The sequence below is a fragment of the Carcharhinus amblyrhynchos genome, chromosome 5 (assembly GCF_965287045.1).
Source record: "Carcharhinus amblyrhynchos chromosome 5, sCarAmb.v2.hapA, whole genome shotgun sequence".
In the NCBI taxonomy this organism is placed as follows: Eukaryota; Metazoa; Chordata; class Chondrichthyes; order Carcharhiniformes; family Carcharhinidae; genus Carcharhinus; species Carcharhinus amblyrhynchos.
In genome coordinates, this window is record NC_137328.1 from 1,174,246 (window position 1) to 1,191,183 (window position 16,938).

A 16,938-nucleotide genomic window follows, 5' to 3' on the forward strand; every position below is an offset into this window, starting at 1 on the left:
GTCTGTAAGAATCAACTCATCCCTCAGGGAACTTTTGTTTTATTTGTTCATGGGACATGGACATTGCTGGCTGCCAGCATTTATTGCCCATCCCTGAGGGCATTTAAGAGTCAACCACTTTGCTATGGGTCTGGAATCACATGTAGGCCAGACCAGGTGAGGGGGACAAATTCCCTTCCCTAAAGTGAATCAGTTTAGGGAATTTTGCAATTGACAGTGGTTTCATGGTCACCATCAGACTTTTGGTTCCAGATATATTTTATTGAATTGACAGTTTTTATTCGGGGAACTGTTTCCCAGCTTCACCTCACTTGGTACTTTACCCCACAAAGTCTATTCTTTGAACCCTTGGGTCTTTGGCTTCCTCCAGTTCTGTCTGTGGCACATCCCTGGTTATCATCACTGCTGCATTGGTGAGCTTGCCTGAGCTGCTTACGGTGGGGAATTCTCTCTCTATCTCCACTGCTATTTCCTCTTGCAATGGGTAAAAATGGAACCTTTTCACGAGGTTATCAACAATCCAACTCTTTGAGATCCATAATCAATTCTCTGCGGGGATAGGGCAGAGCAGCAGAATGATCACCTTCTCCTCAAAACTACTCTCCTGTGGAAAAATCTGGCAGAAAATTGCCTTGTGCCTCTCTTCTCTTAATACTACATTGATTCACAGTGTTTACAGCACAGAAAACAATTAGCTTGCTTCAGAGCCTGTGGTTCATATGGACACTAAATTATCTGGCACATACACATGCAACATCTCATCGCTGAGACAATGTACTGAAGTTTATGTCTGGTATATTAACATTCATCTCAGTTGAGCAAGTTGTGCTCATTTGAGTGTGGCATGTTCATTCTCTTCACAATTCAACATGCTTAGTAGCAATGGCAATTATTAACCAAGCTCCAGCTAGTCTTTTGTCTGTGTGCAGCCATAGCCCCCTCATTGATAGAAGTCCGTATGTTGTATTTTACACTGTATGGCCTGGATTTTGCCTTCTGAACAACAGTGAGGCTGTCGGTGTTCAACATTGCAATGGAGCAAATCAAGAACAACTTCAGGAAGTTGCACGCACGCGTGCAGACAAGTGTGGGAATCGAGAAGTTGCTATCCATGTTACCGTCATCCTTCACAGGTTCTACTATAACGGTACCTGACTGCTGGACGTGGCATTCAAACACGTGAAGCATGTGAAGTTGTGGTTCTAGTCTCGTAAATGTACCAGGAAACAATAGGGCAAGCAGATGTAAATTAATTTTTATCCTTGTTTTATTATTGATATTAACATTACAACAAACAACTTCACAGACCCAGAAAAGTTAATTCTACAAGTGTGGGATCCCATTTCATCAGAACTTGCAATGTTGAAGATTTAAACAGTGTTTAAAAAGCTTTTTCTGACTCTTGAATTTTTGTTATTCTTTTATCACTCTTAATCTCATCTTTTTTTCAGTCACCTTATTTCACTTTCTGTACATGATCTAAATCTGATTTTATTTCCTGCTTTATACATCCTGGTTTAGACTTTGCATGCCTGTGAGGATTCTTCAATCTGAAGAGTCTTGCTATCCCATTGGCACATCATAAATCTCCTGTAGAAGGCGTATCAGACTGGCAATGATGGCACGTTGTTACCTGAAGCCTGGGCAGCTGGCTGCAAGGCGCAGAGTGAATTCTGCAGTTTTTGCCACTGATCGAGAGAAGTTTGGGGTGATGCATTTTGACAGGGAGAACATGGAGAATTAATGTGTGCTGGCGCAGACGGACCTGGGTACATGTACCTGGGGGTACAGGTGGATCATTGAAGGTGGCAGGCTAGGGTAACAGAGTACAGAAGGTTATGCTGAACTTATCCAAGAAACTAGATAGAAGTTAGTTGGGATATTGTGTACAAATCTGAGTCACGCTATAGGGATGTTATGGTTCAGGTCAGAAATTCCAAAGTGTTTTATGAAGCCCACCTGGATTTAAGTTTTGCATCTTGAATTTGGCTAAGATGAGCATGATGATATAGGTTTCATTTCAGTATGATTCAAATGATCAGATAGGGAGCTTTTATCGAACAAAGTTTATTTAAGAATATACTTAACATGCATGAAAAGAAAATTAGCAAGAACTTTTATCAATTACAAACAAAAAAACAACCACAATAATGTATAACCCTTAACGAATTTTTCTAAGATGTCCCAATCAAACCAATCCCATAAACAAAACCCTTCCACAGGCTTAACCGCACAGACTAATGCTCACGTGATACTGGAACCGAGTCCTTTAGTTGAATGCTGCAGTTTTGTTGATACACTCAGAACAGTTTGAAGTCAGAACAGCTTCCCAGAACACCAGGGAGAGACACTGGTCAAGCCACCAACAGCAGATTTTCTATTCCAGGAAGGCTTTCAGCTAATCAATAGAATTTCTCAAAACCAGGAAGAGAGAGAAGAGATACTTCTTTCCAGCTTGATGTCCCTTCTGCAGCTCGGAACTGAAAATAAAAGAGCTTCTGTCACCTGACCTGCAACCATAGTCATAAAACTAATTCCCAAAGTAAAAATAAACAACCCCCATTTAAACCTCTTAAGGAGCAATAAAAGGACTCCCACAGACAGCCTGGCAACAATGAGAGCTACAGAGAACATATTTTTAAAAAACCTCTCAATGGCACAGGAAGGATGTGAACACATTGGAGAGAGTGCAGAAGAGGTTTACCGGAATGGTTCCAGGGAAGAGAAACTTCAGCGATGGAATAGATTGGAGAGGTTGGGACTATTCACCTTGGAGAGAAGGTGGCCAAAAGGAGATTTGATCAAGATACTCAAAATTTTGAGGGGGCTGGACAGAGTAGATTGGGAAAAACTGTTCCTGTCCATAAAAGAATGAGAGGGCACGAATGTCAAATGATTTGCAAAAGAAACAAATGAGATGTCATAGAGGTCTTCAGCACAGAAAAAGGCCCTTCCACCCATCACCTGCACCAGTCAAAGACAACCCAACCATTCTAACCCCATCTTCCAGCAGTTGGCCCATAGCCTTGGCATTGTAGGGGGAATCAAAACTACTTAATTGTTTCTGCCTTCCCATCCTTTCAAGCAGTGAATTCCAGACTCCCACCATTGGGTGAAAAGGTTTTTCCTCACATCTCCTCTTAATCTCCTGCCCTTTACCTTAAATATCTGCCCTCTAGTGATTGACCCCTCCACCAAGGGCAATAGTTTCTTTATATCTACATCTCAATCATGCCCCTCTCAGTCTCCTCTGCTCCAAAGCAAACAACTCCAGTCTATCCAATCTTTCATAACTAAAACTCTCCAGCTAATGAGGGCAAGGATACCATTTATCTTAACCAACTTATCCACTTGTCCTGCCACCTTACGGAACCGGTGTCCACACACCAAGGTTCTTCTGATCCTCGGTGCTTCCCAGGGTCCTGCTGTTCATCTTGTATTCTCTTGCCTTTTTTGTCCTGCCCAATTGTATCACCTCACACTGAGCCAGATTGAATTCCATCTTCCACTGATCAGCCCATCTGACCTGCCAGTTTATATCCGTCTGTAATCTAAGGCTATCCTCTCACTATTTACCGCCCCCCACAATTTTTGTATCATCCACAAGCTTACTGATCAACCATCCTATATTCGAGTCTAAATCAGTGATATAAACAGCAAGGGCCCCAACACTGATCCCTGTGGAAGTGCAATGGGCACAGTCTTCCAATCAGAAAATCACTCCACCACCATCATCACCCTCTACTTTCTGCTACTCAGCCAATTCTGGATCCAACCTGACAAATTTCCTTGGTCCCGTGGGTGCTTACTTCCCATGTGGGACCTAATCAAAAACCTTGCTGAAGTCTAGGTAGACTACATCGAATACATTGCCCTCATCGACACACCTGGTCACCTCCTTGAAAAATTCAATCCAGTTGGTCAGACTTGACCTCCCCTTAACAAGACCACACAGACTGTTCCTGATTAATCCCAGCGTTGCCAAATGCAGATTAATCCTGTTTCTCAGAATTGCTTCCACTTGTTCCTTCACGCTGAGGTTAGACTGACTGGCCTGTGGTTTCCTGGTTTATCCCTTACTCCCTCCTTGAATAATGGTCTCACACTGGCTGCTCTCCAGTCCTCCGACACCTCTCCTGTGGCCAGAGAGGGATTGAAGATGATTACCAGTGCCTCTGCTGCGAGGGGGAAAAAAAACTTCTTTGCACATGAGTGGTTTGGGTCTGGGATGCACTGCCTGGGAGGGTGGTGGAGGCAGGTTCAATTGGGCCATTTGAGAGGGCTTTAGATGATTATTTGAATAGAATAATGTGCAGGGATACGGGGAAAAGACAGGGAAATGGCACTAAGTCATAGTCCTCATTTGGAGAGCTGGTGCGGATAGTGGGCCGAATGTAATGTTTCTGTGAAATAATTCTCCATTTGTAATGATGGAATATTTTTCTCAATATTGTGTCCTCTTCAGAGAGTTGGAAAGGTGTGAGATTTGTGTATGAACAAAATGAACACTGTGCAAATTACTAGTTCCTCTGAAACTTTCAATCTGCTCTCTTCTATCCCTATTTCACTTTCTCGTTAACTTTGCTAGCAATTAAATATTTCCCCCCTCAAGTAAAAGGGAAGGACTTATCGGCAAACTCCTGTCTTGTATTTGATAGGTCACTGGTGGCAGCTTACCCCCAGAACTTACTGTTTGGGGGAAAGATGGTTGGGAATCAATATTAAATATTCAGCCCACCAACCCTGCGTATACTCCACGTGACCCTGCTCCCACCCACTCACCCCTCACCTCACCCTCTACTTCTCATCCTTTCTCCCTCGTCTGCTTATCCAGCTTCTTTATAAAGACATTCATATGATTTACCTCAATCACACCACGAGTTCCACGTTCTCTCCCTCTGACTAAAGATGTTCTCCCTGAACTTCCTATTAGACTTATTATTTCCTATTCATCAGTCACAAATTACACTGTGACAAAAGGAAGCTCTTTTTTCCTTCCCCCGCTGCATTCAATTATCTTTATTCTTACAAATCTGATCACAGCCAATGCACCTCATACGGTGGCTTCCCTTCTCAGTCCCACGTCATTATTTCTCGTGTTCCCCCAAGGATCGATCCTCAGTTCCCCTCATCCAATTTTGCCCCTCAGCAGCATCTGAAAACACAGCATCAGTTTTCACATCTACTCTCATACCCAGCCCTACCTCACCTCTACCCCTCTCGATCGATCCACTGCCTTTAAGCTGTCACACCACTTATCTAACATTCACTCATGGATGAGCAGAGATTTCCTCTACCTAAAAACTGGGAAGACTGAAACCATCGGCTGTGATCCCTGTTCCAAATATCGTCTCCGTCCTTCTCCCTAGCAATTGTCTGAGGCTGAACTAAGTTTGGCAACATTTGATCCCAGGAAGAACCTTCTGACCATAGACATGCTATCACTAAGACCACTTCTCTCCAACACCATGACATGAGCTGACTCTGCCCCAAGTCATATGCTGTTGAAACCCTCATCCATTCCTTTTGTTACCTTGAGATTTGACTGTTCCGACACTCCTCCCATGTTCAGCATTCCATAAACATGAGATCACTCTTCTGACTGGGTCTTGAACCACACAATCCTGTCCACCTGTCACCTCAGTGTTTACTGATTCATGTTGACTTCTAGTTAATCAATTTCTTAGTTGCTAAATCCTCATCCTTGTTTTCAAATCCCTCTATGAGCTCACCCCTCCCTATATCTGTAACCTCCTCCAATCCTACAACCGACCGTGATCTCTGCACTCCTCAAATTCTGGCCTCTTCAGCATCCCTGATGTTATTTGCCACACTGTTGACCATGGGGTCTTGAACTGTCCCTTTGGACTGTTATTTTTGCTTGAGTTGCGTTGGGCTTTTATTCACATCTTTAATCAGACTTTTGCAGGATGGCAGGTGGGAATGTGGGAGGCGGGAAAGGAGAGACTGGGGGCTTTAGGCATGGAACAGAACAAGGACTGGCATCGTGGCTGGAGTCCTCATGTTCCACATGCTGAAGATAATGAAGTGGAAGATTTGCTGAGGAACTCTTCCACGAGGAGATCAAGGGGTCTGTAGAAAAAAAATTGTCTTTCACTTAAGCAATTCTTCCTTCTTTGATATCTCACCTTAATGAACAGAAAAACTTGCACAGAATTTTTAAACATTAGCTCCTTAGTCTGCAAGTTTATATTTCCAAACTATCTTTGTGGAAAAGCCAGGTAGATGGAAACTTGACTTGGTTCTTGCGGTTATTCAGTCATATCTGTTTTTTGGACAGGAGGGCTGGCTTGTGATAAAACTGATCATGTTGGAGTGGGTTTTACTTCAAATATTAGTGCTGGCATTCCTGTTTTAACAAACGCAGGAGAATTCCTACTTCCTTGGAAAATGTACATTTCAGATTTGAATGTTTGTTCAAACATGCTGCTAATTACAACTAAGGAAAGGTGTTCTTCTGGATGTCTTCAAGATGAGCCCTTCTGATAAAAGCAGACACCACAGAATGAGGCCACTCGACTTGTTGTATCCTGACGGGCTTTTTGAGAATCGGCCAATTGCCCCATGCCCACCACTCAAACCAACTTCCGATCCGTTAACTCTGTCCACACTTCCTGCATCCTCAACAAAGCAGTCAGCATAATTAAGGACCCCACGCACCCCGGACATTCTCTCTTCCACTTTGTTCTGTCGGGAAAAATATACCAAAGTATGAGGTCACGTACCAACCGACTCAAGAACAGCTTCTTTCCTGCTGTTGTCAGACTTTTGAATGCACCTACCTTGCATTAAGTCGATCTTTTTCTACAACCTAGCTATGACTGTAACACTACATTCTGCATACTGTTCTTTCCTTCTCTATGAATGGTATGCTTTGTATAGCGCACAAGAAACAATACTTTTCACTGTATCCCAATATATGTGACAATAATAAATCAAATCAAATGCCCTTTCGACTTCCAACTGATCCTTCTGATTGTGGGCTAACACCAAAGGGTTGGTTACTGTGTTGAAGGGAAGGCAGGAGGTTAGTTGTGGATTGTGTGCAGAAAATATAGAACTATGAAGCAACTAACAATGCTGCCCTGGACACTCTCGGATAATTTAGTCTGTCCCCTAACTCAGAGGGTGGTGAGCCTTTGGAATTCTCTACCCCAGAACGCTGTGGAATCTCGATCATTGAGTATGCACAAGGCAGAAGTTGATGGATTTCTGGATAATAATGATATTGGGGGCGGGGAGTGGTTGGGACAGGTTGGTGGGAAAGATGGCATAGAGGTAGATACTCGGTGTGAGCTAATTGAATAGTGGAGCAGTCTCTGAGGCAAATGGCTTACTAACTTTTTGTTAGTTGGTTAACTAACAGAAAGCAAAGAGTGGGAGTAAATGGGTGTTCTTCTGGTTGACAGTCAGTGACTAGTGGTGTGCCTTAAGGATCAGTGTTGCGACCACAATTGTTTACGATTTACATAGATGATTTGGTGTAACAAAATTCGTAGATGACACTAAGATGGATGGCAGAGCAAAGTGTGCAGAGGAAGTCTGCAAAGGGATTTAGATAATTTGAGTGAGTGGGCAAGGGTCTGGCAGATGGAGTACGAGGTTGGTAAATGTGAGGTCATCCATTTTGGTCGGAATAAAGCAAAATGGACTATTATTTAAATGGTAAAAAATTGCAGCATGCTGCTGTGCAGAGGGACCTGGATGTCCTTGTGCAGGAATCTCAAGGAGTTGGTTTGCAGGTGCAGCAGGTAATTATGAAGGCAAATGGAATTTTGTCCTTCATTGCTAGAGGGATAGACTTTAAAAACAGGGAGATTATATTGCAGCTGTATAAGGTGCTTGTGAGGCCACACCTGGAGTACTGTGTACTTACTTGAGAAAGGGATATACTGGCACTGGAGGGGGTGCAGAGGAGATTCACTAGGTTGATCCCGGATTTGAGAGGATTGGCTTATGAGGAGAGACTGAGTAGGCTGGGACTATACTCATTGGAATTCAGAAGGATGATGGGGGATCTTATCAAAACCTATAAGATTATGAAGGGAATAGATAAGATAGAAGCAGGAAAGTCATTTCCACTGGTGGGTGAAACTAGAACTAGGGGGCATAGCTTCAAAATAAGGGGGAAGCAGATTTCGGACTGAGTTGAGGAGGAACTTCTTCACCCAAAGGCTCGTGAATCTGTGGAATTCCCTGCCCAGTGAAGCAGTTGAGGCTCCCTCATTTAATGTTTTTAAGACAAGGATAGATACGTTTTTGAACAGTAAAGGAATTAAGTGTTAGGGTGAGTAGGCAGCCAAGTGGAGCTGAGTCCACAAAAAAATCAGCCATGATCTTACTGAATGGCGGGGCAGGATCAGGGGGCCAGATGGCCCACTCCTGCTCCTAGTTCTTATGTACTCCTGTTCATATATCTCCAATCACAAGTTTAATCCAGGAATTGGGGCAGTGCAGTGGTTAGCACTTCTGCCTCACAGTCTTGTGTTCAATTCCAACCTCAGGTGATTTGTGTGGAATTTGCACATTCTACCCGTCTCTGTGTGGGTTTCCTCCCGCATGCCAAAGATGTGCAGGTTAGGTGGATTGGCCATGGTAAATTGCCCTTTAGTGTCCCAAGATGTATATTAGATGGATTACCCTTGGTAAATACGCAGGGGTAATGGGAATAGGGTAGAGGGCCTGGGTAAGATGCTCTGTTGGAGAGTTGCTGTGATTTCGATGGACTGAATGGCCTCTTCTGCACTGGAGGGGTTCAGTAATTGTGCCCATTGGAACAGAAGATCTTTATGGCAATGTGCACATTGTTACGGAGCGTAAAATCATTGCACAATCATTTGATAACAGTCAGTAAGAAAATCCCACCCTCCCTCTTACCCCCTGGAACTTGAAACAAGGTTGATGGGACAAAATGTGTGTTAATAATAAACAGCTGGAATCCAGGATCTCTGGTCAAAAAATGTATGGGAAAGACATGCATGTGTACGTTTTGTCACTGTGCCCATGTATGTGGACATGTGTCTGTGCAGATGTTTCAATGTTTAAACACATCTCTATTTCTCATACTTCAAGAACAGCTTCTTCCCTGCTGCCATCAGACTTTTGAATGGGCCTACCTTGTATATTAAACTGATCTTTCTCTACACCCTAATTGTGACTGTAACTAAATTCTGCGCTCTTTCTTTCCTTCTGCATTCCCTGAACCCATATGTTTAGTTGTATAGCGCACAAGAAATAATACTTTTCACTGTATATTAATACATGTGACAAATTAAATCAAATCAAGCGCCTCATGTATTGAATTTTAATGAGATTTCAACTTTATATTTTGTTTGTTATTTATTTTGGTTCCACTCTTGCTAGTTTCTGAAGTTTTTACACACTGCTGGAGATTTCTTTGGAAGTCTCTCTGCCAATGGGCAGCTGTTGATGAACACAGGAGGATGAGAAATATTCACAGTTAGTAAGTGGCAGAATGCGGGGTGCCTGAAGAGTTAATGTAATAACTGGAAGGGAGCTTTGTACAGTAGTTCCGACAGTAGCTCTGTTCTGAAGTCTGGTCACCCTGAACTATTGCGACTCTAAAACTTCTGACTGCAGCAATGAAGTCTGTGTGTAAGTGACACATATATCACAATTCTGTCACAATCCTGAGGCAGGCCAGGGTTCAGTGAGAGGAGCTGAGTGCGGCTCCCGGGAGGTCAGGGGAAACGGGAGTGCTCCCTCTCCCTCTCTCTGTCTGTGTCTCGGTGTGAGTTGCTCTCTGGTCAGGAGAATACACAGTGTAGAAGCTCCTTGGCAGTGTTTAATGGCAGGGTGATGTAGTCTGTTGTGACTTACTGCATTCCATTCAGGTTAAACTAGGGAAATGGCATTGTGTTAAAATTCCTAGCCGCATGAATGTTTTATTGCCACAAGTGCGCTCAGTTCTCGAGGGACGGAGGGGAGGTGGGGGGGAAGACGGTTCAGGAACTGCCAGCAGAATACTTCCTTGGAAAATGTTACCATTGGTGCGAGAGGCTGATATGCTGTGACACTCACTTTAGGAGGATTGCTCGTTTCTTTAAATGTGGCTGTTGATAAAAGAAAGCTTCGCAGTTGAGACAGTTAACTATTGAAGGAAATCTGTCGATCCGCATGTAGAGGGGCTGGGAGGTGGGGAGAGAAGGAATGTGCCAGAGTGGAGTAAGAGTTGCCTGTTTTGTCAAAATGCCAGGAAACCTAAAGCTGTTTTTTGCAGTCTGCTCCAGGCCGCGTGTGATCTGTTAACTGTATACATCTGACTGGGAGGTCACTGCAGCTAATGGTACTGTATGTTACTGCAATATCCACCCCCCCCCCCCCCCGTAGCCTCCCCCTCCTCCCCAGCTCTCTGTCTCCTAGCTCCCCCCCCCCCCACTCTTTATTTAAAGAAGGCAATAAGATTGCAAAGTACAGGAGGAATTTGAAGAGCTTGTGTTAAATGAAACCCGTTCAATTATTTATCAGATTGCATTGTCGAATGAAATAGTGGGGCTTGTTTAAATGGAATAAAGGGGAGGGGGGGTGGTTGAATTTGAGTTGAATGGTGAAGGATTTGGGTTAGTTCGCAGCTGCAGATTGCAGGGAATCTGTTCTGAGTGAGGGTGGGCGAATGGATTATTTCAAGCCAGCATTAATTTTGTTTTGTGTTGTGATAATGAAGCTTCCTGTCGCTCAGTGTGGATTTAAACCTCAGTAACTTGCTTAAACTAGTGCTGTCTCAAATTGCAGCAATGTTTCCTGGCAGCTACCTGTCCTGCAGCAATGTTACCCCCTCTACTGCCGGGTCCTGAGCTTTTCCTGCCCCGCGGCGCGCAGCCTGCAGCTGAACTCTGGCCACCAGCTATTCGGCCACGGGAGGCGGCGCAGTTTGCTGGCGACAAGGAGAGGATTTTTTTTTTCTTAAACGTACCGTTTTCTAACCACAACACCCGACTAACGGGCAAATCCGATTATCCTGTTCAGTCACAAGACAAATATGATGGCTCACAGTTTACCCTGGAGAGGGACATTCCGGTTAGCGTTTCAACTCCAACATCTCTCCCCCTTTATCTTGCGAGGAGTGGCTGGAAATGAGAGTGAATTAGAGAGAATTTAGGCACAGACAGAGACATAAAGGACTGGAAAAAGGATTAGGTTCAGAGATTTTTTTAAAAAAGACAAAAACAAGATTTAAACAAAAATCTAATAACAATTTGCAACTTGTCGGAATGAGATCCCACTGTTTACATTGATATCTTTCTGGACCAGTGAAGTATACCAGCATTGCAGGAACATTCATCTCATTTTTTTTAAAAAGTGTAATGACCTGGTAACACTGGTGTGTACCAGCCCTAACTTTCTGGGATGAGTTTAGTAAGTTTTTGATGAGCAAATGCCTCTGTATCAATTTGTAATTCGTGTGGCGTCTCCCTCCTTCGCCGTAAAGTGCTGATGCTGTCCCCATTAAACCTGGCTGTTGAAATGAGAGTAGAAATGAACCCAGAATTGCCACCTTTGCTTGAAGACAGTAGCTCTGTCTCAGCAAGCTTGTTGCCTCATCAGCAACAGTGAGTCTGCAGACAAGGCGTTAGTACTGGATGGAGCTGGGTCGATTAGGGGAAGGTTATTTGGTTGTTGTAAGGAGAATGGACATTGGCTCACTGTGTGTTTGTGACTGCTTATCTTACCAGGGCTTCATGTTATTGCACCAGTCTCTTCATGCACATGTGTAAGATTGTAATGCAACAGAAGTTTCTTGTGTCTGTGGAATGGGCTGGTTATTGAAGCAGTAGCTAAATCCACCCCCACATTATTTCCACAAAAGCTTCACCTCACTGTACAAACCTAAAATGGTACAAGGGGATTGAGGCATTCATAGAATCCCTGAAGTGCAAAAAGAGGTCATTCGGCCCATCGTGCCTGTACTGACAATAATCCCACCCAGGCCCTATCTCCGTATCCTCATGTATTTACCCTGTTAGTCCCCTTGACAATTTAGCATGGCTAATCCACCTAATCCACACATCTTTGAAGTGTGGGAAGGAACGGGAGCATTCAGAGGAAACTCGTGCGCGCACAAAGAGAACGTGCAAACCCCACACAGTCACCCAAAGCTGGAATTGAACCCAGGTCCCTGCTGCTGTGAGGCAACAGTGTTAACCACTGTGCCATCGTGCCACCCATCAGGTCTGACACTCAAAGAATGCCCAAGAAGGAACCTGTCAAAGACGTGCCAGGCAACATGGGAGGCTGCTGACATTTATATAGTGCTTTTTGATGTAGTAAAACATCTTTCAAAGAGGCATTATCAAACTAAACGTAGCATGAAGCACAGGATGAGATGTTAAGGAAGAACACCAAATGTTTGGTGAAGGAGGAAGGTTCGTTTTGGGGAGAGTTGGGGGGTTTTTAGGGGAAATTCCAGAGTTTGGGGCCTAGGCAGCTGAAGGTACGCACGGCAATAGCAGAGTGACACAAATCCGCAAATGGCCAGAATTTGAGGAGTCCAGATATTTTTGAATAATTCATTTGGTGCCATGAGGAGAGTCTCCTCACTTTCCCCTCTTCCTTCCTTCCACTATCATCTCTCTTCCTTTTCTTGCTCTCCTCCAAGGGGCCCACGCTGAGAATCGCAGAGAGTTTATGATTGGCTGAGACATTTGCCTGTTCCCCCGACCAATTCTTTGGACCTTGTTTATGTTCTGAAAACTGGAAAAGTCGGAGTTTAGGCAATTGTGTTTTTTTCAAACATGCAATAAATGACTAGATCGCCTGATTTTGTATTATAATGTAGATTGCAGACATAGGGCCAGACTATTGCTGAATTTCGGAGATTTCCTGGAGCTTTAAAAATAACAAATAGGACCTGAATGCGGCAGTCCAGTGCCCATTTCCAGCAGATCCACTTTTTGCCAGTAGGGGGAAGTAGATGGGAGGTAATTCATACAAGAAGGAAACTCAAACTTAGCCGGGCTGTTTGAACTTGGTACTGAGCTCAAACAGACCCCATTTTGGCTGCTGCAAGGACCTTAACCCACAGCGTGGGAGTCACAAATTGATGGAGTAGATGTGAATGCTCTTGAAGGACAGGTAAGGTCTGTTTAACTGCCATGAATGGAAGTGTTCTTAAATCTCTTGTATTTTAAACTGTTTAAAATGTTAGAGCTGTCAGTGATTGTTTATAAAGAAAATCCTGGACTGCTTTGCCAGGCCAGCTGATGTTGTGTCTTTTCGAGCATTTTCAACAAAGTTCTTCGCCATTTTGCTCTGGGCTATTCATAATGAATGCTTGGCTGAGACTCAAACTATGTATCATGGAGGATGGGTGAAGGGTGCGAGTTAGCATGGAGGCTCTGAGGAGCAATGGAGGGTGGGTATGGAGTGAGCAGTAAAGGGGCTTAAATATTTTCAAACGGCTGATAGCAACTCCCAGAGAACTTAGGCAGGATTTCTAACCAGCCTCCTTTGGCATTTGCATGTCCCCATATCACCGTCCCCTGCAATGAGTTTATATATCTCACAATTCGGGACACTTTTCTGGCCAGAGTATTTCTTCTTAGTGTAATATTCGATGCAAATCCTTTGAGAATTTTATCTTTTTGAATGAGTTCAATGAGGTGACACTGCTGCTTTAAATTGGACTAAAGTGCAATGATTGTGCAGTTTTACAGATGCAAACAAATCTCTTTTTACTATCTCTGCCAGTGCACTGGGGCCTACTATAGTTATTATGTCTGTTAAGTATCTTTTATTGCCCATGTAGCCTTGATGTTATCAAGGGAAATATTTATGTGGTTCCATCTACCTTTCAGTTACCCCCGGCACTGTATAGTATAGAAGGAGACCATTCAGCCCATCATGCCAGTATCAGCACTTATCAATTTAGTCCCAATACCTGTTCTTTTTTGCCTGTAGCCCTTCATCTTTCTCCCCGTTATGCATTTATCCAATTGCCTTTCAAAAACTTCCATTTTAATTTGCTCCCACCACTCTTTCAGGCAGCACATTCCGGATCATAGCTATTCTCTGAGTTTTAGAAATAAAGGCATTCTGTTTGTCTCTCCTCCTGGCTCGTTTACCAGTTATCTTGAATTGGTGTCTGCTGGTTGCTGACCCTTTGCTGGTGGAAACAGTTTGTGACTTATCCTCTTGGCCGTCCCCCCTTTGGCCGCCCACATCAATGGTTGGTCCTTCCTTCCATCTCCACCCTCTCATCACCTGACCCTTTCTACAGAACCCTATTTTTCAAACAAGTATTTCAAACCTCTCCCCTCTCCTGTGGCTCCAGATCCAGCTTCTGTCTTTGGAGAGAATTGATTCCGTGTGCTATTCTGTATAATTGCTGTTATACAGTTGATAATCTGGCTGGAAATCACTTGGTGTTCCCTCATTACCACCAGGATCTGGACAATCTGGGAGCAGAAATCTGAAGCACAGTTTCTCCTTGTAGCATTACAAATCTTTATGCCTATCACATTGTTAACGAGGACCCTCCTGATTCTTGTTTGCGATGTTGTTATAAGGGTTGCTTCAAACCTGTATTAGAAACACGACTGTGACCAATTTTCAGGAGAGGGGGAAGTGCTTTTTTTTAAACAACCAAGAACATTTGTATTTGTTCAAAATATCTCAGACGAAATGATAGACTCCTGAAATTAAATTTCTACCAGGCGTTTATTAAGACCCATTAATGTCTGTCACATATAATCGCTTAACTTATTGTACCTTTTTTGGAGCATTTAAAAAAAATCATGTTGAGCCTTGCTCACAATGATGATGAAAAGGTTTATGGGGTCATAAACTTAATGACCAATTGACTGTGAAGCAGAACCTTCTTTATGAGCAACCTGCAAAATATGGCGTGCGCACTAGACCCTGTGGTCACAGTAATTGTTCCACAGACTATTATTGTTAAGGGGTCATTTGCCTTTTATTTTTTGATTGTCTGAATTCAAAGGCTATTAAAACATCAGCTGCTAAAAGGAGAGGGACTCCACTCATGTCACGTTATGACTGCTCCACATTAACGAGGCAGAATGTTGCTGATCAAGCCCTGTTGTCTTTAGGTTCGGGTTTGCAGCTCCATCAGTGTAGCAGTGCTGCTCACTCACTGCATTCCCATCACAGGCTCAGGTCTTGGGCAGTTGTTGCAATGGCGTTAAGTGTGTCAGCCATGGGTGAGTGAGTACTATGTTGTACGTTGAGAAGGCCTCCCCAAAGACAATCTGGGTTAAACATTTCAACGTTTATTGTTAACGCACAGCTTGGGCTCTGCTCTGGGTAAAGTTTATTTATTGGTGACAAGTGTGGCTTACATTAACACTGCAATGAAGTTACTGTGAAAATCCCCCTAGTCGCCACACTTTGGCGCCTGTTCAGGTCAACGCACCCTAACCAGTGTGTCCTTCAGACTATATGTACGCAGTTAGGAGCTAACTCCATGCTTGTTTCCACACAGGTCTCTGTCCAGTCCACAACTCTCTCTAATCTCTTGTGCCTCTTTACACCTCACTTTGCATGGGACATTTTCCCAGTCCCGCATTAACCCTTGCTGTGCCAGATACCTTTATACTGCAATATTCCCCACCTCAGCGATGTGAATCTATGTTTGCACTCCAGTGCTGTGCTGAGGAAAGACTGCAGTTGTTGTTTTTGTTTGGATGAGACTTGAAACCGAGGTTCATTCTGCTACTCACATCTGGATGTTAAAAGTTTTCTCGCACCGTTTTGAGTGAGCAGGTGTCCTGGCCAATCCCTCAATCACTGAAAACAGAGTTCTTATCACAGTCGTGAGTGAGGGTTTCTGTGTTCCTCTGCCAGGTGGGTTGTGGTGGCAGAGGCAGCCCACCACTGACCAGCAGCAGGATCTTCTGGTCCCATCATTGTCGATAGGGTTTGCTGTTGACTGCACCCCTGCTGCTGGAAAACCACCAGAGTGTTGGTGGGTCTGGAAGATCCTGCCGATATGGAATGGCCGGAGAATTCAGGCCTCTGATTGTGGAATCTTGCTGTGCTCACTTTGGTTTCTGTGTTTCCTACAAAACGACCGTAACGACGCATCCGAAGCACTGGTTGGCTGTAAAGTGCTTTGAGATTTCCTGAGTTGTGAAAGGAACGATAGAAATGAAAGTCTTTCTTTCTGGATGGAGAAATGCGATCAGCAGCAGGAAATGTACGGGTCAAGGGGGCACGGTGGTAAAATTCGAGCCAGGCACTCGGGACCGACATCAGGAAGCACACAAACGGGAGTGGAAATCCGGAACACTCTCCCAAAAAAGCTGGAAACCGATTGAACTGTGATTTAGATTTTTGTTGGCTGAGTTCTGAGGAATCCGGATCCTGATCTGACAGTTGGAGTTAGGGACAGATCGGTCACTGTTCTTATTGAGTGGTGGGATGGGTTTGAGAGCTGAGTGGCCTCGTCCTATTAGATTTTGATAACACTCGGTGTGGAGAGAAGAAAAGGTCCCACAGTGTGGGCCGTACTGCAATGTTGTGTTTAATTACCTTCACATCGAAGACTGGCCAGGAGAATCGCAGAATCGGAGATCTTACTCCAGCACACTCTTACCAGCAAAACCCAGGAAAGAAGTCCCCCCCACCCCCGCTGCTTTTTCATCTTCTTTCAACGCTTCAGCTTATTATAAAAATCTGAGAGACTGGGGGAGCATTTTGGGCCGGGAGTTCAGAATCATCTGGACGTTTTAGAGTCTGTTTGTTTTACAATTGATATTGAAAAAGTTGGGCATCTGGAAACAAGGTCTGGGTGTCCAGTGGTGAAAGTGTGTGGGGCGATTGAAGAAAGAGACGCAATCTCCAGGAATGTGTCCCACCAGAGATGTAGAATAGACTCATTGAATCTCTACAGTGCACAAAGAGGCCATTTGGCCCATCAAATCTCCACCAACTCTCTGA

General features: G+C 44.0%; 1 protein-coding gene across 7 annotated transcripts in view; it reads left to right on the forward strand.

The window, feature by feature from the left end:
* bnc2 (basonuclin zinc finger protein 2) overlaps positions 1–16,938 on the forward strand; it is a 449,449-nt gene that overhangs the window by 162,933 nt on the left and 269,578 nt on the right. The window contains exon 1 of one of the 7 annotated variants that reach the window (XM_080188304.1): positions 9,561–9,636. The exons of 5 other annotated variants lie outside the window; for them this stretch is intronic. Coding sequence is in view for 1 of the 2 variants with exons in the window: in XM_080188301.1 (XP_080044427.1) it covers positions 10,325–10,327 (3 nt within the window). In the remaining variant the exon portion in view is untranslated. Of the gene's footprint in view, positions 1–9,560; positions 9,637–10,240; positions 10,328–16,938 lie in introns of those variants that run through there. One more of the 7 variants, XM_080188301.1, reaches the window with a different exon arrangement.